Source organism: Phodopus roborovskii, unplaced genomic scaffold, assembly GCF_943737965.1.
Source record: "Phodopus roborovskii unplaced genomic scaffold, PHOROB, whole genome shotgun sequence".
In the NCBI taxonomy this organism is placed as follows: domain Eukaryota; kingdom Metazoa; phylum Chordata; class Mammalia; order Rodentia; family Cricetidae; genus Phodopus; species Phodopus roborovskii.
This window is the reverse complement of record NW_026126625.1, coordinates 6,022,128-6,049,502: the sequence shown is the minus strand read 5'-3', so window position 1 is coordinate 6,049,502 and position 27,375 is coordinate 6,022,128. Positions and strand designations below refer to the sequence as shown.

The 27,375-nt window shown below is 40.8% G+C and overlaps 1 protein-coding gene across 3 annotated transcripts; it reads right to left on the bottom strand.

The window, feature by feature from the left end:
* Positions 1 to 221: 221 nt before the first annotated feature.
* Positions 222 to 27,375, bottom strand: Prc1 (protein regulator of cytokinesis 1). 3 transcript variants are annotated; one of them, XM_051206534.1, is made up of 15 exons: positions 27,262 to 27,375; positions 20,977 to 21,109; positions 20,387 to 20,509; positions 16,931 to 17,167; positions 16,682 to 16,852; positions 11,931 to 12,080; positions 11,528 to 11,675; positions 10,210 to 10,346; positions 7,683 to 7,778; positions 6,500 to 6,646; positions 6,218 to 6,328; positions 4,443 to 4,553; positions 2,611 to 2,787; positions 2,263 to 2,304; positions 222 to 651 (listed from the first exon to the last, which is right to left on the bottom strand). In XM_051206534.1, the coding sequence occupies exons 1-15, from the start codon at positions 27,270 to 27,272 to the stop codon at positions 580 to 582; spliced, it is 1,866 nt and encodes a 621-aa protein (XP_051062491.1). In that variant the 5' UTR covers positions 27,273 to 27,375; the 3' UTR covers positions 222 to 579. The 3 variants fall into 3 exon arrangements, with proteins under 3 accessions (XP_051062491.1, XP_051062492.1, XP_051062493.1); XM_051206535.1 differs by lacking the exon at positions 2,263 to 2,304 and having other exon boundaries at positions 223 to 651; XM_051206536.1 differs by lacking the exon at positions 2,263 to 2,304 and having other exon boundaries at positions 223 to 651; positions 2,688 to 2,787.

Sequence of the window (27,375 nt, the reverse complement as noted above, 5' to 3'; positions counted from 1 at the left end):
ATTGCACTATATATGCACTATATAAACAACTGTTACTGCTACTCTTCAGCAGCAGGTCAAGCCATCTCAAATGCAAAATTCTCATTGGGATAGTGCAGGGCGCGGGGCACAGGCCTCTGGGTAAAATCAAAGCTACCATAGCTACAGCTTTAACTGAATGTCCCTAGACCAAAAAAAAAAAAAAAAAAAAAAAAAAAAAAAAAATTTTGGGTGAAGATGTTAATTGCTAATTCATACCCCATGACTGGGTACAATCACTTTCCAATATTGTAGTTAAGTAAGACAAACCCTTGATCATTCTTTAAGTAGAATTATGGGGTAGAGGAAAAAACTTAGTACAAATTTTAACATCTGGTACTTAACAGTCATAACTAGATTTGAGGGTGTCTCTGTGGACCCACTACACCTATGAAGGGTTTTCAACCTATTGTACTCAAGTCTTAAGTTAGGTCCATCTAACAGAACCCGCCCAAGGTTGTTTCAAACATTTAAAGTGAAGAAAAACTATAGGTCATTCCCTGCATAAGTCATTCCAGGCTAGGCACAGGAAGCCACAGCTGGCTAACTGGTCAAGGAGTCTCAGGATTGGATGTTGGTTGAATTGAGGATTCGAGAAGTAGCATCAGCTCTGGAAGCCTTTGAAAGTTCTCGCTGTTGAAGAATAAACATCATCAGTGAAAGCACTAGTGCATGGCCCTCCACTCAAGTGCAGTTAAGGTTAGCACAAAGCCCCCAGGGCAGGGTCCTCAGAGTTTCTAGCACAGCTGTGCTGGGAACAGACTGAGGAACTCTGAGCACCATGCTGTTAGTCACATGTCACTATTATCCTCAGACAGCCCAATCTTAAACCCTTACATTTCAAAGTTACTTGTGTAGTCTGGCCAAGCAAATAACAAGTTTTCTGTTTGTTTTTTTCCTCTCCCTGCAGGGGATAGAACCCCAGGGCCTTGTACATGCTAGAAGCTTTGGTTTCTTGATCCCTTTGTAAAACAAGGGCCAGACCATTTATCTACCAATCCCGGGGGGCTGAGGGCTTTGTAACCTGCTGGTGATTTGATCTCATGCTGGAGTACATGGTGGAAAAGCAAAAGACAGACAAGAGATAACAGAATGGTCAGCAAGGAAGACAGGTATTAGTTGTCAGCTGAATGAGTGGCTTTGGTGCTGCCCCATGGAGTTTGTCAGCCAAAGCTGCTGATACCAGAAGTAGCCCTCCAGGCTTAGGCAGAGATAGATGGATGTGTAGGTACATTTAAGCCTCAAACAGATAAAATGGGCTTTGGCTGAGCAAACAAAAAAAGGAAAAGCTGGATCTGTTGTTTAGCAGTCAGCCAACCAGTTCCATACACCCATTTCCCCAGATAGAAATACTACTACCCAGGTTGTTGGGAAGAAGGCCAAGAACATTTAACATCCCAAACTAGCCACACTCATTTTATGTCCCAACATGTGGCAGCAGGAGGCAGTGCTAGCTTTAACTTGGTGTCCCCTACAAGGACAAGGGGCAGCCTTCACCTCTCACTGGTGAGATAGTGAGGGAAGACAAAACAGATGGTTACGTGTCTCAAATTCAAAGCAGGTAATGGACGGTAACTACTATTGTAGTGAAAAGGCATTCAGTCTTCACACATGTTAGCAACTCACTGGTAGAAATAAGTAGAAGTGAGGAAATAAGCATAGCCAGCAGATGTAGACAGACAGGGGGAAGTCAGTCCGGTGGGTTAGGAAGGGAATATACTCCAGGAAATAATCAGCACACAGGCCAAGAGCCTCAGTATAAGCAGCACACAGCTGGGGTTCCCATCCCCATTTTTTTTTGGGGGGGGCTTTACTCTTTCTAGCACATTCTAGGCCTTTGATATCACAACTGGGCTAGGTATTCTTAATTTTTTTGTAAATAGAAAAATTATTTATATATATATTTATATACATATATATATATATGTTACATGTGCATAATCTTAGGTAGGGGCTGAGAATCCAATTCAAGTCTGAACATGTTTTCTACTAGCCAGCATGTAAGTCTATTGGAAATAGAAACCAGATGTTTATTTTTGAAGCCTATAATAGGAATTGTGTGTGTGTGTGTGTTTGCTGTTGTTTTTGTATTATTTGTTTTTTTTTTTTTTTTTTTTAGGTCCTATGTTAATACAGATGAGATTATGGGTTAGTATAGTACTGCGCCCAGATGGGAATGAAGCCAGCAGACGACAGATCAGTTTGGAAAGGGGACATGGGACATGCAGGGATTGCCATACAGACCTGAAGCCCAACAGTGGAGCTGTCAGAGAGGGACGGGTCCTTCTAAGAACAAAGAATTAAGATAATTACCAAGAACTCCACCAAGAGCACCAGGGCAGTCATTAGCAGGTTACCTCCTGCAGCCAGGAATGGTACAGCTTAAGCAGAAGGATCCAGGTCAAATGTCTAGTTGCTGACAACTTCCTTCATGTACCCCTTTCAACCACCCACACCTACCATGATCAAGGCAGGAAAAGGATTCTCAGCCTCCAGGTCACTGTCCTGACTATCTGGGGTGCCCGTGGGAAGACACCTGCTCTACCAACTGTGTGCTCCCCAGAGACTGGTAGATATCAAAAGGTGAATTACCGAAAACTCAGAATAGGTGCTGGCAATAGACTTAATGCTGCAGTTGTGCTGGAGGGGGGTCGAGCCGGAGTACCCACCGCTCAGCATGCTGCCATCGATCTCCATGTTTTCCTTGTTGGCCCTGAGGCGGGCAGCTCTAGGTGTTTTCTTTCCAGAACACATAGAAGTGATTACTGACTGCAGAGAGAAAGATATCCATGTTATCCATCACCCTAGAATAAATGTACTCACATAAAACCTCTGATGCCATATTTATATTACTCAGATATCTATAATTCTACATTTCTGGCTTTAAAATGGTGCATTTAATTCAGGCATGGTGTTGCAACCTTTAATCCCAACAGAAGTGGGTGGATCGTTGAGATCCTGGTCTAAATAGTGGGTTCCAGGACAGCCAGAGCTACATGGTGAGACCCCATCTCAAAATAAAACAGGTGCAGTTTTAGTTTTTTAAAAATGTGCTGGGCATCAAACCCACGGCCTGCAGAATGTAAGTCATGCTTGACACTGAGCTATTAAACCCCTGGCTCCCAGCATGAATTACACTTCTTAGTAAAGTTCTACTCCTCAGTGGGTCTAGTTACCCAGTGTCACTAGAAGCCACCACCTTACAGCCCACCCAGCCCAGTTTCTAAATGTGTGTGACCAAAAACTGATTCAGGGAATGGAGAGATAGTTCAGCAGTTAAGAGCATTGGCTGTTCTGCCAGAGGTCCTGAGTTCAATTCCCAGCAACCACATAATGGCTCCCAACCACCTATAGTAGAGTCTGATGCCCTCCTTCTGGTGTCCTCTTCATAAAGGTGTGTATGCAGATAGAGAGCATCCACACACATAAACAAATAAATAGATAAATCTTTAAAAAAAAAAAAATTCAAAATCAAAGTCTCATGAATCTGAGGTGTTTCCAGCATCAGCTGCTTGTGTAGTATCTATTTCACCACAGCCTTTGCTCTGAACACACAACACACTGGGAATTTGCATGTTATGCCATACTCTGCCAACAAATGCTGTCTGAAATACCTTAGTGCTGATTCAAGAGCACTTAGCATCATAAACTGCAGCAGTATCTTTACATAGAGCTCTGCTGTTAATAGGATCATGATGGCTTAATTATGGAAAACAAACTTTTAATACCTTCCTACCTTCATTCCCTTTCATTTAAGTATCAAATTAATATATCTTTAGATTATATTGTTAGAATATTTTATTTTAACTGCTGAGTTGCTGACTTGAATTTCATTAAAAAAAAAAATCATTCACTAAATTGGCTTAGTATCAAGGCAGAATTAATCCTCCCCCCCCCACCCCCAGACAGGGTTTCTCTGTATTGCTTTGGAGCCTGTACAGGAACTAGCTCTGTAGACCAGGCTGGCCTTGAACTCACAGAGATCCACCTGCCTCTGCCTCCTGAGTGCTGGGATTAAAGGCTTGCGTGGCAGAATTTTCAACAAATGAAAATGCTTCTGTAATTTTGTACTATTTCTAATTATAGCCAACATTAATGAGTATAAATCAAACTATTGCTAGGCTGTGGATATACAGACTTTTAATCCCAGCACCCTGGAGGCAGAGGCAGGTGAATTTCTGAGTTTGAGGCCAGCATGGTCTAGAGTGAGTTCCAGAACAACCAGGGCTATACAGAGAAACCCTGTCTAAAGAAAAAAAAAAAAAAAAAAAAAAAAAAAAAAAAAAAAAAGGCTCTGGTCTATTGACTGTTTGGCTCTGGCCTGACTCTTAGAATCTCAGTGATCACGAAAAACAACTAGGCAGAGGAGGACCTCTAGGAAAACACAAAGCAAACAGGGATATTCTTGTACAGAATATACTAACCTTGCTGCCAGAAGGAGGTAGTCGGGATACAGGGGAACGGTACATTGTTCCACCAAAGGCAGGTCGAATACTGCTGTTGGGTGTAGCACTGGACAGGGTGGTAGTGTTCATCTAAGAACAGACACTTTATTGGGGAGGTTAATAACATCAGTTTTTCCAATAACCCAACTCTACCCTGCAGGGAAGTGAGCATGAAGTGTTCAGGAAAGAAGCCTCTAAAGAAAAGTTGCACAGCTTTAAGGAAAGTTAAGAAATGTTTCAAAGCCTATTTAGACCTACCAGATGGAACTATAATCTTATATAACTACTTATATGGCACAAGACATGTACCATTTAACCCAAACATTTTACCCAGGAGAAATGAAAGCATATATCCATATGAAGACCTCTGCATGTATATGGCAATTTTATCTATAACAGGCCAAAGCTAGAAATAAATATCCCTTAACAGATGGCTGTGATGGGGATGGCGTCTGTAAATATGTTTCTCTTATTGGTTGATGAATAAAGCACTGTGGCCAATGAGGCAGGAAGATATGGAACTAGGAGACAAAAGGATGATTCTGAAAAAGGTAGGCAGAGTAAGTTGACATGTAGGACGTTGGAGCAACACCATGCTGGGCATTCATTACTGAGTAAACCACAGCCTCATGGAAGTACATAGATTGATGGGTTAATATTTAAGAAATAGTTAAGAAAATGGGTTAATAATTAAGAGAGCTAGCCAATAAGAAGCCCTAGCCAATAGCCAACAGTATTGTAACTAATATAGCGTCTGCGTGTTCATTTGGGGCTGAAACAGCTCTGGGATCAGGCTGGTGGGAAGAATGTCGGTAGCATGACTGGACAAGCAGATTATACATGCACAAAATAGAATACCACCCAATAATAAAAAGGAATCACTTATTAATACATACTACAACATAGATGAATCTTAAAAACATGCTAAATGAAATAAACCCTACAAAATGTACTGGATGATTCTATTTGTATAAAATGTAAGAAAATGCAACATTGTGACACAGTAAATTCCTGATTGTGTTCTCTTCCTCTTTCCTCAGACCCTAGCAAAGTGTGATTAGGAACATTTTGGGGTCATGGGTAGGCCCATTATCTTCACTATAGTGATAGTTCATGGTTTTTCAAAACTTATTAAAGTACACATTTTATATAATGCATGCTTACTATACCAAATAAAGCTGTAAACTTTTTTAATGCTAAGGATTAATTTTTAAAAATGCTTATGTTGGGTGTGGTGGCTCAAGCCTATAATCCCAGCCAATATTCTAAGAGGCATTTATTAAAAGTATGGAAGATGTCTTTCACCCAGTACTGTGACTACCTGTTGGAATTATAGGATGATTAACTTTTGTTTTTTAAAGTTTTTCAAGACAGGGTTTCTTGTGTAGCCCTGGCTGTCCTGGAACTCACTCTATAGACCAGGCTGGCCTTGAATTCAGATTTGCCTGCCTCTGCCTCCAGAGTGCTGGGATTAAAGGTGTACACCAACACCACCCAGCTTTGGATGATAAACTTCATCACCACTGCTGGCAATTATTCATGCAGGGTCTTGCTAACATGCACAGAATTGGCCGCTCTTTGACTGTCACTATAAGCTGCTACTCTTAAGTGTTTTCCCATATACCCTCAAATAGACTCAGCCTAGAAAGACAGAAATCTTTTTACCTTCTTCGCAGGACAAAGGACAATAAAAAGCAAAGAAGTCTAGCATCCCTGTGCCCTTGTAAACAGCAACAGTAAGAAGGTAGATTTACCTTGCGTACTTTGCCAGGCTTGTTGGGAGTCAGTCCTGGCCTCTTGCTGGGTGTCCGGGGAGCACTGCCATAGAGCATCTCTGTCTCTGTCTGCTTCTTGTTCTTTAGTTGCTGAATGAAGCAATGATATGTTTAGTAAGACAGCAGGACCAGAAACCCCAGTATAGATCTCTGCAGGCTGAGGTAGAAGACCGCTGCAATCTTTAATAAACCCAGATCCCTGGAAGAGACACAGGACCGCTAATTGCTATCCTCTTTTCCTAATTTGTGTGCACAACTTACTCTTTCCCGTTTGGCATTTTCTTTCTCCAACCGATGTAATTCCCATTGTTGTGTAACATACTCCATGAATTTTTGCCCATTCACCATAAATGCCATTGATTGTTCTTGTTCCCACTTTTCAATCCGTGCTTTCAATTCCTCTTCCAACTGGCCCGGAAACAAAGACATGTTATTTACCTCTAACCTTTGGTGATAATCTGAAGTGAAATAATTATCCTAAAGATAGACTCTTTCCAGTGTCATAACCCTCTAATAGCTGGACCCACATGAACAGAAACCAAACAAAGACTTGAGAGTTCATTTACACACACACACACACACACACACACACACAAAAGGAAAAAAAAAGAAAAAAGAAAAAAAAAAAAAAAAACAAGGGCCCAGTCTGAAAATGGAGGTTGTGATGCCTGAAATTGGAAGCAGCAGCAAGCAGCATTGGGAATATCAACATTATCTAGACAGGGTGTGTTATGAACAGGACTGTGGAACCAACCACACATATTACCAAGGTCTCAATATGGAGTCAACCTCTTAACTAGCAATAAAGGTGGATAAATTGAACTTAATATCGGAGTCCTCATCTGCACACATGGAAATAACATTAATCTATAGGGATATTAGGCAATGATATGAATAAATGAAATACCATTGAATACTATCTGGCAAAAGTCAATAAAGGCTAATACTATTAATAAAACAGAAAACAATAAAGTACACAGCGCTTTCGTAAAAGTATGCCTTATGCTATAGGCACAATTGTTATCCTATAATCCACTGAGAAGTCTTCATTTACCCTAGTACCCACACCTCATTGTTAGTATCTGGAGACAGTGTTTAAGGTAAATGGATTCAAATAAGGTCATTAGGTAGGTCCAATTACAACAGCACTGATAGTAAGTAATTAAGACAGAGACCCCCAAAAAAAAGATGAAGTGAAAACACAGGAATAGTGAATGGCATAGAAGTCAGGAGAGACCCAACCCTATCAAAGACACCTTAAGCTCATACTTCTAGCATCCAGAAGTATAAACACACTTCTCTTGTGTTAAGCCAATTAATGTGGCAGACATAGACAATTCAGACTCTGATACTCAGTTGCTATAATAAAGGCCCAGTACATGCTTACTGTTCTTCCTGTGTTTAAAAAGGACCAAGAGTAGGTTATCTTACAACCAGAATTTACCTTTGGGAGTGTTTTCTGGAGCTTTGCTCGTTCTTTTTCTTCTTTTAGAAGATTTCCCCCTCGGTTTGTAAACCGGCTTGGATCTGAAGCTTTTCTCTGTGAAAAATACATTTATTAGAGTAAAACCTAGAGGGCTGTGACCATGAATCAGCAGATTACTTGATAAGTATGCAGGAAGACTGGAGTTCAGGTCCCCAGCACCCATGCCTGTAAATCCCAGTGCTCAGCAGTTGGAGCTGTTGGATAAGAGGATCCTGAAGCCAATGACCAGCCAGCTAACCATGAGTTCCAAGTTCAGTGAGAGATCTTATCTCAAGACATAAGATAGAAGCCAACACTTGGGAGGCAGAGGCAGGCAGAGCTCTGTAATTTCAAGGCCAGGCTGGTCTGCACAATGAGTTCCAGGGCAATCAGAGCTACAAAGTGAAACCTCGTTTCAAAAGAAAGAGCAATTGAAGACACCTGATATAATCTCTTGCACATGGACACATGTGCTCCCTCCCACCCACATGAACACTTACACACACACACACTACATAACGCACCAAAAACAGAAACTTACCTTAGACACCAGTTACTTCTGCTAAGACTCCTAATCAGATGAATATATTAAAGTGATTTTATAACTTGTGCATTCCTATTTACTTAACAGTGAAAAATGGTAATTTTCTAGGCCATGGGCACTCCCTGCCATATATAAAGTCATCTATTAGGGATCATGAAAACTAACATTTTCTTTAAAAAACAAAACAAACAAAAAAACCAACATATATTATTTGCACAAAATAGTGATTTTCTTTTTCTTTTTTGAAACAGGGTTTCTCTGTGTAACCCTAGTCCTAGTTGTCTGTCCTGGAACTCACTCTATAGACCAGATTGGCCTTGAACTCAAAAATCCACCTACCTCTGCCTCCCAAGAACTGGGATTAAAGGTGTGTGCCACCACCACTCCCTGCCTGAATTTCACGTTTTCATGCATGTACGTGATGTTTTTTGTTCATATTCAATATACAACTCTCTTATCACCTTCCCACGGCTGATTCCCTTCCTCTTGCCAACTATCCCATCTACATTTTTTTTTTTTTTTGAGGAGCCTGGCCCAAAGAACTTCCAATTAGGGTTGCTTACAAGATCATAGGTAGATGATGGAGAGATACTCCCTTAGCCTAGAGACAAGAGGGAGGGCCTAGATCCTATTCCAAATGACTTGACAGATTTTGATGATCCCTCCTGGAAGGCATCACCCTCCCTGAGGAGTGAGGGGAGGGAAAAAGATGGAGGGAACAGGAAGGGGGGGATCAGGGGACATGGGATGGAGGAAGAGAAAGGGAACTGGGATCGATATGTAAAAGAAGGAAATATATGAAAAAAGATCATAGATGAGCATGGGCAACTTTCCAGTAGCTATACTACTTAAGAGAAAAGTCTCCCTCCCTTAAAAACCACTGTCAATAGATCTTTAGGGGAGGGAAAGGCCAGGTGTACCCCCTCCCTGTCTGTTACCTTATACTTTAAAAAAATAAAAGTAATAAATGAATGTGAGATGACAGAGTTATAAGTTGAGCTGGCTTCTCAAGCCTTTATTTCCAGCATTTGGGAGCAGGCAGATCTCTGAGTTCCAGGCCATCTGGAGCTACAGAGTGAGACCTTGTTTTGGTTTTCTTTTTGTTGTTTTGTTTTTTGAGACAGGGTTTCTCTGTAACAGTCCTGACTGTCCTGGACTCTGTATACTGGCCTGCCTCTGCCTCCCAAGTGCTGGAAGTAAGGCATGCACCACCACAGCAGGGTGAGACCTTTTTTAAATGACAATGGAACTGAATAAAGAATATGTAAAGGGGATGCAAGGAGACCTGCACTCAGGAACTGAATTAGTGTGGTGCCTTTATGAGTCCACTAACTTCTGTACTTACAGCTAGCACAAGGTAAGGCCTGGGTTAACTTCCCAGCATTGCCAAAATGCAAAATGTTGGGCTGGGGTTGTAGCTGAATGATAGACCATGTCTGAGACTCTGGGTTCAATCCTCAGCACCATCAAAAACAAAACAAAACAAAACAAAAACCTTTTTTAACTTTTCATTTTTGTTATTTTCTACCATATACATAGTAATGAGTACATATTATAAATTAGGTGTGCTACTCAAAACTAGTGGCAGGTAATCCGTTTTCTTGACATAGTGCCTGACTGGTATAGCCTATAAAGAACTGCAGGGGGCACTAACCTCTTTTATGCCATCTTAAATGTGGGTGTGCCAACCACAGACTACATTTACACTTCTGCCCATGACTTCTGCTTGCAAGCAGAAGTAAGGACTACCAGAGGATCTAGCTGTACGAACGCCTCAGGTTTTTCAGAGTCTGACTTCTCTATTTGTAATGCTTTTTCCTTTCACTGTGAAGCCCAGTCTAGGGTAGAGCCCCATGACAATCCTTCAGCTTCCCAAGCGCCAGGATTAAAGGTATGGGCTACCACATCTGGTGTGCTGTCATGATGGTTGATTTCACTCTAGAGAAATACAGAAGAGGTTACCTCAAACTCCAGGAAGAGTTTCCAGCTCTCTTCCCACTTCTGGACACCTTCAAATAGTTCCTTATGAACTTCATAATAGTTTCGTAGCCTTACAATCTCAGCATCATGAAGGTGAAGCAGGTTTTCTGTGTAGTCCTCTGCAACATAAAAGTTCAGTAGTGGGTTTTTTTGGTTTGGGGTTTTGTTTTCTTTTTTATACAAATCCCTTTCGTACAGTGATCCTCAACATGTGCGTCTAGATCTCTTGTGGCCACATATAAGATATCCTGCATATCAGATTTGTATTAGGATACATAATAGCAATAAAATGATTTTATGGTGGGGGGGGCTACCACAGCACGAGGAACTAACTGTATTAAAGGTCATAGCACGAGGAAGGTTGAGAACTGAGGTTACTGTGCAGGCGTTCCAAGTAACTAACCCTACATCATGAAAAGTTTTCTTCCTTATAATCTAAAATGACATAGGAATAAAGTAAAAATAAACCTTAAAAAAGAAAAGAGAAAGGGAGAGAGGAATAAAAGCCAGCCACAGTAGTCTAAATTGAAAAACAATCTACAAAATGTGTCTAAATTGAAAAACAACCTACAAAATGTATTGTCTTTCTTTTTTTCATTCTCTTCCTTTATGCTTTGCATAACTGATAGACTGGGCAACATAAAACATCAAAACATCTGCTATTTTGTTAGGACATTTCACCTCTCTGTTCAATTTAAGACAGTCTGGAACTCTCCTTCACTCCCCTGACTCAAGCATTTAGCTGCTATCTCTGGGTTTAGTTGTACAAACTTTGTGTTTTAATGCTCCCCCTCCCCTTTTTTTCTTTCCTTTCTTTCTTATTTTATTTATTTATTTATTTATTTATTTATTTATTTATTTATGAGGCGATGTTTCTCTGTAGCTTTGGAGTCTGCCCTGGAACTCATTCTGTAGAACAGGCTGGCCTTAAACTCAGAGATCTGCCTGCCTACCTAGGCTATCTATCACCACCCAGCTTAGTGCCCTTTTCTTCTTTTTCTTTTTTCTTTTCGAGACAGGGTTTCTCTATAGCTTTGGAGCCTGTGCTAGAACTCGCTCTGTAGACCAGGCTGGCCTTGAACTCACAGAGATCTGCTGGTTTCTGCTGGGATTAAAGGTGTGCACCACTGACACAGGGCTTAGTGATCTTTTCTTATGACATGAAAACTAAATGAGGGAATATTTTTAAGGCTTAGCTCTATCTGCTCAGAAGCAGAAATACAGAACTTCCTGGTGAGTGTCTGAGCTTTTATAAGACCTGTGAGGGTGGCCACATGAAGATCATCAACTCTGTACTAACCAGAATAGTAAGGGGCAAAAGCTTGTCTCTGTTCTTGGCTATAAAAACACTGGTCCCATAACTGAGCCAGCTCCACTCGAATTGTCTCAGTCACTTGCTTTATGTTTTGCATTTTCAGTTCTTCTAAGCGATCAACTTCTAATTGCAGCTAAAGAAAAAAAGACAAAGGTTATAGCCACACTTAAATATTCACTTGTTTACCTTTCCACATTTAAATAAAATTACAACACAAACCTATAGAAGTAAATCAGCAACACACCTTATAACATTATAAAAGCCAGAAATCTAAGGAATGTGCCCACAAAATGTGCCAAAATAGAACTTGTCTTTGCTGGTCCAAGACAGTAGGTGTAAGGACACTGGTCAGAGAGCACTATTTACCCAGTACCCACTTTCTTCTTACCGCATTCCTGACTTTGGCTTTTGATCCAGTCATAATTGCAGCCACAGGTTCTCTCTCTTCTTCAGGTACTTGTAACCTATCCCAGAGCTCTCGGATCTGAGCACGGAGCCCTTCACACTCTGCTTCATTTTTTGATTTTTTAACTTCCAGCTGTTGCAAGGAAAGGCAGTGGTCACACTAAAATCAAGAAAGCTAGCCTTCTAGTCTCTCAAAGGAAAAAATTTTCATAAGATCCATATATTTATAGTCATATCTTCTCTTTGTGGCATAGACTGGCTTTTACTTAGCTTCCTGAGTGTTGGGATTATAATTTAGGTGTATGCTATCACACTTTTACATTGAATGCTGAGAAACATGTTTTCATGCTGTCTAAACCTACATTGTAAGGATGTCAATGCCATAGGATATCAGACCTCTAAGAGAATTCAAATTTTGACTTGTCATCTATTTTTTTAAGAGTTATTGATTATATGTAGTATTCTGCCTGCATGTATGCTTGTACACCAGAAGAGGGCATCAGATCTCATTATAGATGGTAGTGAGCCACCATGTGGTTGCTGGGAATTTAACTCAGAACCTCTGAGCCATTTTTCCAGCCCAATGTTGTTGTGTTTAAGAAGGGCCTCATTATGTAGCCCTGGTTGGCCTGGAATTCACAGAGATTCATGCTTCTGCTTCCTGGGTTTAAAGGCATGTGCCACCATGTGCTTAGGATTAAAATTTTGATTTTTATTATAATTAAACATTAGGATAATTAAAATGGATAATGCTATTTCATCTGGAATGTCAATTTAATGTTCTAAGAATATTTGTTACATTTCTTATTCACACAAAAGGTGGTTTGGATGTTTTTCTAAATTAAAAAAAAGAAGAAAGGTCAAGGCTATGGTTATGGCTCATTGGCTTGGGTACAGGATTCATGAGACTACAAGATTTGAGTTCAATCTCTACCACTAAAAAAGGAAAATAGGACCTGAAGAGATAGCTTGGTCAATAAAGTGCTTGCCATTCAAGCAATAAGGACCTGAGTTCAAGCACAATGCTGAGTCTGGTAGGGGATGCTGGAAAAGTGTTGTGGGATGTTTGATCATTGTGTGAAATGTGCTGCTGTTTTACCTTGTCTGCCTAAGGTACCTAATTGGTTTAATAAAAAGCTGATGGGAGATGTCATTATGTATATATGTTTCTCATACTGGTTAATGAATAAAGCACTGTTGGCCAATAGGAAAGGAAGATAGGAGGGACTAGGAGACAAGGAGGAAATAGGAAGGAGGAGCCAAGATGGAGAGTCTGGAGAAGGAATAGCCGCCAGCCGCCTCTCCCTGGTAAGACCAGGTGTTAATACATAGAAATGGGCTAATAATTAAGACAGAGCTAGCCGATAGGAAACTAGCACCTGGCCAACAGCATAATATCAAACACAGAGTCTCTGTGCATTATTTGGGGCTGGCGCTGCGGCAGGACAAGACTGGATGGCAGGCAGAAAAACCATACTCATTACAAATGGCGCCCAATGTGGGGCTAATAAGAACTTCCACTTAAAATTTAACAAAAGCTTAAAAAAGGGTTTTAAAAACAAAAGAACAAAGACAACCAAGGTTTCTTGGTAACAACATTTTCTGGGTTGCACTCTGTTTTGTGTGAGAAAAGCAAAAATTTCTGCGGCTCCTTTAAGGGAAGATTCCTGACTCAGCATAAGCGGCAAAAAACTGCACGGCTTTAAAAAAGCACTGCTAACAATTTATTGGTGTGTATCAGAGCTGGCAATGGCAGTGACCACATCTCCAAGCCGGCAGCATGCAGACCAAGACAGTGAGCACAGCTTTCATTGCTGGCGGTAAAATAGCCGCCGCCATCTTTAGTAAACCAGGCAGGAACAACTATGACTTTCATTTCAGCAATGTTGTTGTTTACCAGATAAAAGACTCATGGCCAGAAAAAGATAAAGATTTACAGTAAAGACAGATTCATATAAGAAAAACCTCTAAAGGTTTACAGTGAGGTTTTAAAAAATACGTAGGCTTGGGAGAAAATAAAAAAATGGTTTTAAAAAGACAAAGAGGAGCTGGATGTGGTGGCACACACCTTTAATCCCAGCACTCGGGAACAGAGGCAAGCAGATCTCTTGTGATTTCAAAGTTAACCTGGTATGCAGAGTAAATTCCAGGACAGATAAGAGTTACATGGAGAAACCCTGTCTCAAAAAATAGAAAAGAAACAGAATAATAAAAAAGCCACAGATGGAGAAAATCTGGACACTGTACAGTATTATATTGTCTTTGTATTGTTTAACTGCTAAGAAAACAACAACTGTTAAAGGAAATGCTGCTGGATTAATTCAATTTATATATTTTAAAAAATGTGTTGACTCCAAAATTTAAGTCCAAGGACAAGTTACTGGGGAAAAGGATTTCTATTTTTGTTTCCACAGAAAATAAAAGCTGTGGATTCCGTCAAGAATAATGTGGTTTGAGCAAGCCAGACCCCCTGAAACAGAGTTGCTGGTGATCTAACATTCAAAACAAGCTGAACAAAGCAGCCTTGCAGACTACAGCCAGGATTTCTGCGTCTTCTCAGGATCTCCCATGACAGCACCCTTTACCAGCAGGAAGTAGTTTGGAAAGAATGACGCCCAAATTCCCAAATATTGTTTATACATGTTTGTTTTCATTTAAGTGGGCTTGGTTTTAAATGGCTAATGACAACAACCAATGTCCTTTTAAAGGTAAAAAGGGGATTATGGTATAGATATGAATACTTTGTTTTGGAACAGATTTTCATTTATTGATACAAATTTAAGGTCAATTTTGTGATGTGTATATTCTCCTTTTGTTTAGGTATTGTGTTTATATAGCTCATTTAGAAATGTAATGTATAATGTAGTACAGATAATACTTATCTATGATAGTCAAAGTTTAGAGTTAAGTTAGTTAGGTTTTTCAAGATACACAGAGATGTATTTGAGGTAGACAGGCATTCTTCAAACCTTTCAAAGACCTATAGAATATGGCATTTAAAAATGGTTTAGGGTTTTTATTGACAATGAGACATAATTGTTCCTGGCAACACCACCTGCGTCAGAAAGGAAGATGGACATTGAAGAAACTCATTATGGAGTTTGCTTCCAATATGGCAAGACTAGCCATTTGGACAAGATACTGCTCTTGTCTGGACTGTTTGACTTTATGCTGTATAAGCTGGACATGCAGGACCTACAGAAAAGTGACTGGTGATTCAAGATGGACATTGCTACAGAGTTCCTGCTTCATGGAAGAGTCTGCCGAACAGTCTGCAGGACACAGAGAAAAATGACTGACAAGCTGCCAATAAAAGAAGAGAGTTTAAAGTTTCCTGCTTTGCTGAAGAGTCTGCCAGACACACCATGGTCTATGGGCTGAAGATGGAAGATTACAAAAGAACTTCGGGTGACCAGGCAGTGAGTTGTCTCTGTCATTTCTAGAGTTTATATACTATCCTTCTGTGGTCTTTGAAGGAGTTGAAGACAGATAGTATGGTTATAGATTTCCTTAGTTAGGATTAAAGATATTTTACATATAGGACTTTAGACTCACAAAGATAGAATAGATGATGGAATATTTTCTTAAATCTTGCTAAATGTTAATGGACTAAATAGACTGTGATTCTTATTTGATAACTGTTATGTGATATATTCTGCTATGTTAAGGTTAAAACCCTTTTTATTTTAGACAAAAAAGAGGAGATGATGGGAGATGTCATTATGTCTATATGTTTCTCATGCTGGTTAATGAATAAAGCACTGTTGCCAATAGGAAAGGAAGATAGGAGGGGCTAGGAGACAAGGAGGAAATAGGAAGGAGGAGCCAAGATGGAGAGTCTAGAGAAGGAATAGCCGCCAGCCGCCTCTCCCTGGTAAGACCAGGTGTTAATACATAGAAATGGGCTAATAATTAAGACAGAGCTAGCCGATAGGAAACTAGCACCTGGCCAACAGCATAATATCAAACACAGAGTCTCTGTGCATTATTTGGGGCTGGCCCTGTGGCAGGACAAGACTGAACGGCAGGCGGAAAAACCATACTCGTTACAAAAAGCTGAATGGCCAATAGCTGGACAGGAAAGATTAAGTGGGACTGCTGGGCAGAGAAAACTTGGGAATGAATCTGGGCAGAGGGGAGATGACAGGAAGACATGGAGGGAGTTGGACATACAGAATGGCAGAACATAGATTAATAGAAATAGGTTACATTATAGGAACTAGTTGGGAACAAGATTAAGTTAACGGCCAAGCTTTCATAATTATAAGTCTCTGTGTCATTATTTGGGAGCTGATGGTTCCAGGAAAGTCTAACAAGAAAGTACAGCTACAGCTTAGCTCTGGAAAGGTGAGACAGACCTGTAAGCCTCACTGGCTGACAAGCCTAGCTTAATAAGTGAGCACGAGTCCCAGTGGGAACTTGCTTAGTAACGACGTCTTGCATACACTACACAAACAGGTATATTACATTATTACATATTGTTTTTTGGTTCGTTGTCTTCACTTACTCCCCCTCTTTTTTTTTTTTTTTTCTTTTGGTTTTTCAAGACAGGGTTTCTCTGTGTAGCCTTTACTGTCCTCAAGCTCACTCGATGGATGAGATGGATGAGGCTGGCCTGGAGCTGCCTCCCTTAATTCACACTGGCATCTTATTTAAAAGTAAAGCAAAAGCTGCCAGCTGTTTCAAGCTGATAAATACTGCTGAGATGTTAACCATAATTTGAGTACATATTACCTGCTGCAGCAGCTTCTGCAGGGCTGCAATGTTCTCCAGTGACAGACAGAAGGCACTTTCATCTTCACACACTGCATCTTTTTCAAAGCTTGTGTCAGGAGTGTGTTCTAATTCTTCCATACACAATATGATTTGTTTTTTAATGTTAACAAACTGCTCGTGCCTAGATTCCTAAGATAAACAAAATTGTTATAAGATACCTAGAAGCTAAAATGAAGTTTTAGGGTGGAATGAACTCAGGCAGCATACCTTGGTTTCCCTCAAAGTTGCCACATGTTGTCGGAACAGGTTCAGCTCTTCTAAGGAGGGGACAGAAGTGCTGTCCACATCATATACAGGCGTACAAAGAATGTCACAAAGTTCTTGATCTTGTTCTTGGAGTAGCTTAAGTTCTTGCTTTCTCTCCTTTTTCTGTTTTCTCAGAAATTCTACTTGAGTGCGCAAATCCTTTTCTAATTGCAAAACAGTTGTCTCTTTTTCTTCTTCCTGTATGAAATAAGATAGGACTATAGTAAGGTTCAAGGATGGGAAGGAAACTGGGAGAGAATATGAATGACAAATGTTTAAGCCTGGGGTGGTGGCACATACTTTTAATTCTAGCACTTGGGGCGGGGCGGGGGGGGGGGGGCGGGCGACAATCTGTAAGTTTAAGGCCAGCCTGGTCTACAAAGTGAGTTCTAAGATGGCCAGGGATATTACACAGAGAAACCCTGTCTCAAAACAAAATAGCAGTTTATAGCCAACAGAAAATCATGTAAAGAGGATCACATAGGCCCTCTAGCAGGGAAAGGCAAATAGGACCTTGTTTATCTCTTGTACTGTGTGGCCAAGGATCAGAGTCCTGATCCTGCTGCCTGTGTTTCAGGTGCTGAGATTACAGACATGGAGCACCATGCCCAACTTCCTTTTCCAATTTTTTACTATGGTAAAATACCCCTAAATTACTGCCCTACATACCATCTTTACCATTCTTAAATGTATAGTGCAGTGATATTAAATATAGGTAGTCTTCAACTTAGCAACACATTTCATAGTTTTTCATCTTCACAACAGGACAAAAGCAATATGCATTGAGCAGAATCTATATTGCAAGTATGAAAACAGCAAGTTTTTCACTTTCAATACAGAATTCAAATTACACAAACTATGAAATACTTTTTTTTTTTTTTTTTTTAAAATGGTCTTACCAGCTTTGAGCTTGAGATCTTCCTGGCTAGGGTTTCCACATGCTAAATTACAGGCCTTCACTACCAATCACCTCAAGCAACAACTAGGTGTATACAACCTTTTGACACTGTGACATAACACTGACACACACAGTTCATACCTGAGAACTTGTAGGGTCAAGGCTTGTTGTCAAGCCTGACAATCTGAGTTTGATCCCTAGAACCCACATGGTAGAAGAATAAAACCAACTCAAGCAAGTTGTCCTCTACAAGCCAATGGCATGTGCACAACCACACACCCACATTTAAAAAAAAAAAAAAAAAAATCACCACTAACAATAAAGACCTCATTGAAGAACTTTATAATTTTTTTTTAAAAATCTAGTTTTATAAATTTAACTTTATTACTGTTGTATAGTAGGGGACATGCATAGTATTACTGTGTATAGTAGGGGACATGCATATGACAGTCAAAGGACAGTTTTATGAAGTCAATTCTTTCCGCTCATTCTTATGTGGGTTCTGCAAGCTTTTACATGATAAATGTTTTATCCACTGATAGCATCTAATTGGCCTGATCTCTTATTTTTGAGCAATACCAGAGTTTAAAACTACGATATCATGCTGGTCAAACTTCTACCACTGAACTGTATCCACAGTGGTTAGATTACAGTTTTGTATTAATCCACAGGTTGGACATTTGTGTATGATGGTGTTTTGTGCATATGTACAATAACCAAGTGTAAGCTGTAATATTCAGTAACTGAACTGGATCAATTGTACAGTTTTCTAAAATTTATGATGGTTTTATTAGGATGTAAGTCCAAGTTAAGAAGCAATTGTAAATATAGCTGTGTAATCATCATGACCACTACTAACTCCAGAACTCATTTTATCTTGCAGAACTGAAATCATTAATTTGGCAAAAGGTCCTCATTTTATGTTCCCACCAATTCAATCTATTTTATTAAATCTGTTTTACGTACCAGAATACTTTTGCCAAGAGGTGTACAAGGACCAGAAAGCTTACTTTGGTTAACTAGAAGATGGTATATCTAGTTTTTATTAACTGAATACTTACACTAAAAATCCTATGAGCATCTCTTTACCAATAACAATCAATTTAGTAGCTCCTGCTCTATCCCTAGTGTATTAAGGGAATAGAGTGGATGGTAATTATATTCTACAAATAGTTTCATTTAGCAGTTAAAACTTTGCCATATATTCAAGGAAGACAGAAGTACCAGTGTACTTCTCACATACCTAATTTCACACTGAGAGTTTAAGAAAAAAAGAGAAACTTCATGTAGAAAGTCATTTATTTTAATTTCAGGAAACTGCTCTCATGTCATGGTCTGCTAGACTTACTCCATCTACACACAGGTGGTTAAGTTTTTCCTGTAACAACAAATGTAACATAAGAACCAGTCATCATTGCCTTTCAAACTCCCTATGTGTCCCAACTTTTCAGAACCATTCTGGATGGTTCAGTGGTATGCAGCTTTTGATCATTAAAAGAGCCACAACGGTTAATTTTGTTTGGTACTCCTTCTTTGTATCACTAGGCATCCTTGCCTCCTATGTACCCACTTTATTCTGTGAGAGTGGATGGTAGCACATACAATGTATGAGAACAAATGGATGGAGGACAGAGATCAACTTTTGGGCGAAACTGTCTGCCTTGTTTTTTGTTCTAAAGATTTACTTATAAGGATATGAGCTTCTCTCCTGCATGGATGTAAGTGTACTGCATGTGAACCTGGTGCTCACTGATGTCACAAGAGGGTGCTGGAGTCCCTAGTATTGGAGTTCAGGACAGTTGTAAGCCTGTGCTGGGAACTGAAATCAGCTCCTATGCAAGAGCAGCAAATGCTCTCAACTGCTGAACCTTTCTCTAGTTGCTATCTTGTTTTTAGTTTTTTTTTTTTTTGAGACAAGGTCTCTCATTGGTTTGAAGCTTAAACTTAAGCCCACCTATCTCTGCCTCCCCAATGCTGAGGTTACAAGTATAGGGCACCATTATGATTTTTTCTCTCCAGACAAGGTTTCTCTGTGTAACCCTGGCTGTCCTGGAACTCACTCTGTAGACCAAGCTGACCTTGAATTTTCAGAGATCTGCTTGTCTCTGCCTCCCAAGTGCTGGGATTAAAGATGTGAGCCATCATGGCCTGGCAATCTGGCTTTTTTTGCAAGGATTATGAGGACTGAATTCAGGTTCTCATGCCTATGAGGAAAGGACTTTACCAATTAACCCATTTCTTCAATGTCCCCCTACTCCCCCTCTTTTAAACAAAGATCCATGCCACCCTTTTCCTCAAAGTTAAAACCTTGTTATGCTCTATAAAATAAAATACAGCAAGAAGTGTTTGATAACCTATTAGCTATTTCATGCCAACAGGGTAACTATCTTTCACATTTCTCATGTCTCTCTCTCCTCCTATAAGAACACTTTCCATTTACATTGCTAAGTTAAAACGTATTCCTCTGTCTTAGACCCCAGCCACCCCTCCCCCCGCCCAAGCACTCTGCATTGCCACACCTGAAATGGCTTCACTTGCAACTCATTGCACAGGGTACTCAGCTCCTTCTGACAGATGGATATGCTTTTGAGAAGCCGTTCCCTCAGACTCTCCTCTTCAGCAATCATCCTATCCAGAAGATCCTGTGTGAGAGAAGAAAGTTAATAAAGGTTTGGAACCACTGGGAATAAAACAAAACACAACAAAACCATCTAGCATCTCAAAACTCACATAATTTCAAATTTTTCAGAAAAAGCTTTAAATAAACAAAACCTGAAAGAGCCTGTGATATCCTAGTATGAATGACCAAATGTTATTATTTATTATGATACATGCACATGATGTGGGGTTGAGAAATGCAGATGTCATAGAATGAGTGTGAGGAGGGAAGACAACTTTATGGTCTCAATTCTCCCCTCATACCTTATATGGATGGGGTCTGGTGATGAAGCTCGGGTCTTCAGGCACATATCATGGAGTTGCAGGTGCCTTTACCTACTAAGTCACCTATCCAAGTCCCCAAATATCAGTCTGTCTGCTGTCTCAAATAAGGCAGCAACATCCCTACCTCTTGGTCTCACTGCAGAAAGACAAGTACCACTCAACTCACCTTGATGTGCTTCTTCACAACCTCGGTTCTTTGTAATCGCTGTTCCTCTGGAATCCCAATTAATTCCCATATTTCCCGAAGGTGACTCAGAGCTTTCTGGAGGCATACGATGGACTCCTCTGCTAGCACTTCACTGAAAATCAATATAAAACCATTTTGCTTATAACAGCCAGCATCACTGCTATAAAACTAAAAGCACTATTTTCAAGAGCTAAATTGAGTAGTTTCCCAGTGGCTTTAAGAGTAAAATGAAATCAGTGTAAGTATACTAGTTTAATAAGCCCATAGCCACTCTCTGTCTTCTAAATGCCACAGAAGCAAAATTTATATTCACTTAGTTAAGATCCAATGACTTTGATCCACGATTCTATGTATGGCAGAATAATACTGAATTACAAATGCTTTTATAAAAGAAAAGCCAAACAAAATGTCCTAACATAAGAGTTTGCATGTAAAAAGCCCCTAAAAACAGATGCCAAAGAGCTGGGTGTGTCCTGTGCCTGTGAAGCCTGCATTTGAGGCTGAAGCCAACATGGGAAATAGAATGAGAGCCTTTAATCCCAGCACTCAGGAGGCAAATGCAGGCAGAGACAGGGTTTCTCTGTCTTGCTTTGGAGCCTGTCCTCGAATTCACTCTGTATACCAGGCTGGCCAAGAACTCACAAAGATTCACCTGCCTCTGCCTTACACGTGCTGGGATTAAAGATGTGTGCCACCAAACCCAGTCAATCCAACAATTTTTTAAAGGTAAAGATTTACTGTACTCCATTCATCTTAGAAATATTAGTAATTAAAGGCAATTAATATACTATACTATACTATACTATACTATGCAGTTAATATACTATGAATCAATGTCCAGCTAAGATGTTTCCCCGAGGAAGCATGCCTTTTGAACTTTACTTTGATAATAAAAAGCTGGCCATGTCAAAACTGATATTATCATCTCATTAAATATAACTGTCTCTGAGCCAGGCAGAGGCAGGCAGATCTTTGTGAATTTGAGGCCTGTCTGAGTGCCAGAGCTGTTACATAGAGAAACCCTGTTTCAAAGAAAAACAAACAAACAAACAAACAAAAAAATAGAACTTTTTCCTTAGTCTTAAAGGTCCACCCTCCATGACAGCTATATTTTTATGAAAAAAGTAAATTGATCCAAGTTCCTAAGGACATGGCCACCTCTCCCAAAGATTTCATACTCTCTGCTGCATGTTGATGGTGTTTTAGTTGTTGATGGTGTCACGCCTTTAATCCCAGCACTCAGGAGGCAGAGGCAGGCAGATCTCTATGAGTTCTAGACCAGCCTGGTCTACAAGAGCTAGTTCTAGGACAGCCTCCAAAGCCACAGAGAAACCCTATCTTGAAACCCCCCCCAAAAAAAGGTCACACTTCACACACACTCACCTAGGCCAACAGTTCAGTTACCCTACCCTCCTACCTATCAACCCCTCCAGCCTGCAGCCAACAGAACTTCCTGCATCTTCCCTGGACAATGTCCCCTACCCTACTCATACGTGGTTTATTTTCTGATGCTGTGTATTTTCACAAATTAGCTTCCCTTCACCTGTCAGTCTCATCTGAAGAACTATGAACATGTCACCATCACAACACATTTTTAATTTTTTAATTTTAAATGTGTTTTGCCTGCTTTTATGTCTGTGCACCATGTATGTTTATGTGTCTGGTGTTTAAAGAGGTCAGAAGAGGACACTGAATCCCTTGAAATTTGAGTTACCCACACTGTGAACTGCCATGTAGATGTAAAGAATTAAACCCAGGTCTTCTTGAAGAGCAGCCCGTATTCTTAACCTCTTTGCCATCTCTCCCAGTCCCCCATTACCACATCTGTATCATCTTCATTTTACCAGTTGTTGATTAAATGTGAAAGGAGGACTAGGCATGGTGGCACATAATCCAAGCACCCTGAAGACAGAGGCAGGTGGTGCTCTTTGGCCACCAGTGCTATAGGCTCTCTCAGGCCAGCCAGAGCTACATAGTAAGATCCTGTCTCAAAAACAAACCATTCCTGCCAATGATTCCCTATGCTCCTAACTTTCAGATGCCATCAAGGCCACTTAGGTCCAGTAACATATATAGAAGATAAAACCATTTTTTTCCTGAATAAATGAATGATAAAAGAATTTGAGCACATATCTCTCCAAATGAGATCTATAAATGGCTGGTTGTTCATCATCAGTCATCAAGAAAATGTAAATCAAAATCACAATGACATACCACTTCATAGCTAAGATGGCTATAAGCAAAGACAGATAACAGCTGGGCATCCGTGGTGGTGCATACCATTAATCCCACTGCTCTGGATTAAAAAGGCAGATTTAGGGCTGGAGAGAGCTCAGCAGTTAAGAGCACTGGCTGCTTTTCCAGAGGACCCGGGTTCAACTCCCAGCACCCACATGGCAGTTCACAATTGTCTGTATTAACTCCAGTTCCAGGGGATCAATACCCTCACACAGAAACATGCAGGCAAGACATAAAAATAAATCTTTAAAAACTTTTTTAAATCTCAAAAATAAAGGGCAGCTCCAGAACTACACAGAGAAACCCTGTCTGGGTAGGGTGAGTGGGGTGAGAGGATTGGGAGTTGTTATAAGAATTTTGTGGGTTTTGTTTAGAAAGGGTTTTATGTAGCCCAGCATGGCCTCCAAATCACTAAACAGTCAAGGATTTTACTTTTAATTACATGTATGTTTGTGTGTGGTATATATGCACATGAGTGCAGTCACCAACAGAAGCTGGAAGAGTTCCCTGGAAGTGGAGTTATAGATGATTGTGAACCACTTGATATAGATGCTAGATGTTAGAAACTGAACTCCAATCCTCTAGAAGAGTAGAATGCACTGGTTTTTTGTTGTTGTTTTGGTTTGTTTGTTTTTGAGGAGAGTGAGGGCAAGACAGGGATTTTCTGTTTAGCCTGGCTCTCCTAGAACTCCATATACCAGGTTGGCTTTGCTTCCTATCAGCCTACCTCTGTGAGTAGTATGCACTCTTAACCATTGACCTATCTCTCCATTTCAGGTGTCATCTAGACTGGCCTCAAACTGGTGTTCCCTCTACCTCACTACAAATGGTTCAGAGGGTAAAACACTTGCTGCACAAACCTAACCAACAACTTGACTTCAATGCTCATCACTCATGAAAAAGCTGAAAAAGCCAACTCTACAAAATTGTCCAATAACCTCCACGTGAGTGCTGTGACATGGCTTATAACCTGCTTCACACACATATACACATTAATAATGAATAAAAAAAAATTTAAAGACCCCATCTCAAACTAGAGAGATGGCTGAGTGGTTAAGAGCACATATTAGATATTCTGGGGCCTGGAGAGAGAGTGGTTAATAACACTCCTCCTGTAAAGGACCTGAGTTTAATTCCCAGCACCATGAAAAGTGCCTCACAACTATAACTCCAGTCCTCTTCTGGACTCCAAGCACCTGCTGCACTTACATGCACATATTCACACTGTTAGTATTGGGGCATCTCTATTGGCCTGCCCTTGGGGCTCTGACAGGATACACCCTCAGTTCCAGTCACTAGAATGTGCACCATCTGTGCACATTCACTATGTTCCCCTTCCTATGCCCCTCTTTCCTCTCCTGCTGCTCCTGTCCTTGGAGGCTGGTCTCCCCCTTCCCCTTTTTATGGTACTTTTCCCTAATAAAAATCACCCTGCTTGAACCCTGTCCCATGCACTGCTTTTCTTAAATTACAACCCCCCCCAATATACGCATCATTAAAAATAAATCTTAACATTTTCTGAGGGCTAGACATGATTCAATGGTGTCTCCAACCTAGACTTTATACAAGACTGCATGGTGCCTTTGGGAGGCTCCAGGGGCAAAATGACAAGGATTCATATTAGCCAGGTTATCATGTCCATCTGCACCAAGCTTCAGAATAGTTAACACGAGATTGATGTTCCGCATTGAACCAGTGTTCAAGTTCCCTGGTTACCAGAAGATCCACACCTCAAAGTGAGGTTTCATCAAGTTTAATGAGATTAGTTTGAAGACATGGCTGCTGAGAACCACCTTATTACCGATGGCTGTAGGGTCAAGTCTAAGAATACATCCCTTATTGCTGCTCTTCCAATGTAGAGTCTGTCTCTAGACACCTGTATTCGTGCAAATACCCATACACAAGTACATGTAATTTAAAATAAAAAGATCCCCCTTCAAAAATGGGGCCACATGCAGTAGTGCACACCTTTAATCCCAGCACCCAAAAGGCAGAGGCCCTGGTGTACACAGTGAGCTCCAGGACAACCAGGGGTGTGTAGAGACGCTGCTTTAAAAGCCTCCCCAAATTAATAAGTAACAAAATAAAAAAGAAATGTTTTTTTAAAAATAACTGAGGCATAAATTCAAGGATCTCAAATCCAACTGAAACCAAGGCAAAGCATTGGCCATAGTATGGCCTTCCTGTATTCTCAATAAGACCCTGTCTTGAATTTTTTTTTTCTTTTTTTTTTTTTTTTTTTTTTTTGTTTTTAGAGACAGGGTTTCTCTGTATTTCTTTGGAGCCTGTCCTGAAACTAGCTCCGTAGACCAGGCTGACCTCTGAACTCACAGAGATCCACCTGCCTCTGCCCCCCAAGTGCTGGGATTAAAGGCATTCGCCACCAATGTCTGGCTCCTGTCTTGAAATTTAAAAAGAAAAAAATTCATGCTGGTTGTGGTAGTACAAACCTTTAATCCCACAATTCAGGAGGCAGAGAGGCAGGTGGATCTCTCTGAGTTCAAGGTCAGTTCAAGACAGCCAGGACTATACACAGAGAAATTCTGTCTCAAAAATCCAAAAAAAATCAGAAGATGCTTGAACAACCCATAACAAAACACACACACACAGTTTTGAGGGATGGTCTCATATGTTAGTCTGGCCTTGAACTAGAACCTCCTGGCCTTTATCTCTCAAGAGAGTTGTGGGAGTATAGATGTGTACCACCACACCCAGCTGTTTGGATCTCCTATTTTGAGACAGGATCTTTGTCTATAGTGCAGGATGTCTTGAACTCTCCTTCCTTGGGCTTCTGGGTCATCGTATCCAAATAGACTTTGAATACTAGCTTCCTTTAAATGTCAATTAGGGTTTTACTAGCCTACATAAAGCATCACTACCTTAATCCCAGAAGAGTTTAAGTATAATGTTATTCAGATGAGATCATCTGGAATTCTTGACCATGTACTGAATTTGTAATCACAGTACTATTCATTAAGTGTTTGCATTCTATTCCCATTCTCTTGAGGCCAAGTATCTAGGGTTAAGAAATATGATCAAAATCAATAATCACTTAACCAAGACTCTTACAAATTACAGAGCCAATAACTACAAGCTCATACTAATCTCACAGTACTTCACCCATTACTTTCAGAAGGCATTTGTATAGCCTCAGCACAAGAGCCCTATTATTTTAGAAGTGCAAAAACGGGCATTCAGCCTCTTGCCCCAAGAGTCAGTTCTGGTCCAATTGCAAACTGAGACACTCCCAAAAGCAGTGCCTGGGAATCTTACAACGATCAGGAAAAAAATTCGTACTTTGAGTTTGTTAGCTTGTAAGGAAATCAAGCCATTTTCCAATTCAAATAAAACGTTAACACCGAATGGTAGCCACTTAGAAAAAGACAATACACTTAAAACTTCACGGCTGCTGAGCGTTGGTGGCGCACGCCTTTAGTCCCAGCACTCGGGAGGCAGACGTAGGTGGATCTCTGAGTTCGAAGCCAGCCTGGTCTATAAGCGAGTTTCAGGACAGGCTCCAAAACAATACAGAGAAACCCTGTCTCGAGAAAAAAAAAAAAAAGCAAAAACAAACTCCACGGCTTTTTGAGCCTGTCTTGCTGCTGTGTGGCCTAGGCTAACCTCAAGGCAATCTTCTTGACCCGGCCTACCGAGCAATGGTATTCCAGGCATTAGAGAAAGGAAAAGCCAACACCATTCCAGGCTCAGCATTTACACGGCGCAGCTGTCAGAAGCTGCACCCGAGACGTGGCGGAGTAGCCGGGATCTGAGGCGGCTCCAGCCGGGGCTCTTGCACCTGAGATCGGCGTCAGCTGAGCCTGGGCTTGAGACGCACCCACCCGGGCCTCCACCCTGCGCTGTCTCGCTCGCTTCTCGCCTCGCTAGTCACCCCGGGCGCAGCTGCCCTCCCGAGCTCGATCCAGTGCCCCAGTCTCAACTGGGGCCTGAACTCAGGCGTACGCTGGCTCTCGAACCTGGTACCAGAACGCATTTCAATACTGGCTCCCTCCCCTAAGAGACCCGTACCTTCTCCTCATGGCGGACGCTCCAAGCAGTCAAGAATTGAGACCCTCCACCTCCCTCACACGGGACGGAGGACAGTAACCAACCGCGAGATACCTCGCCTCCTGCCGCTTCTAG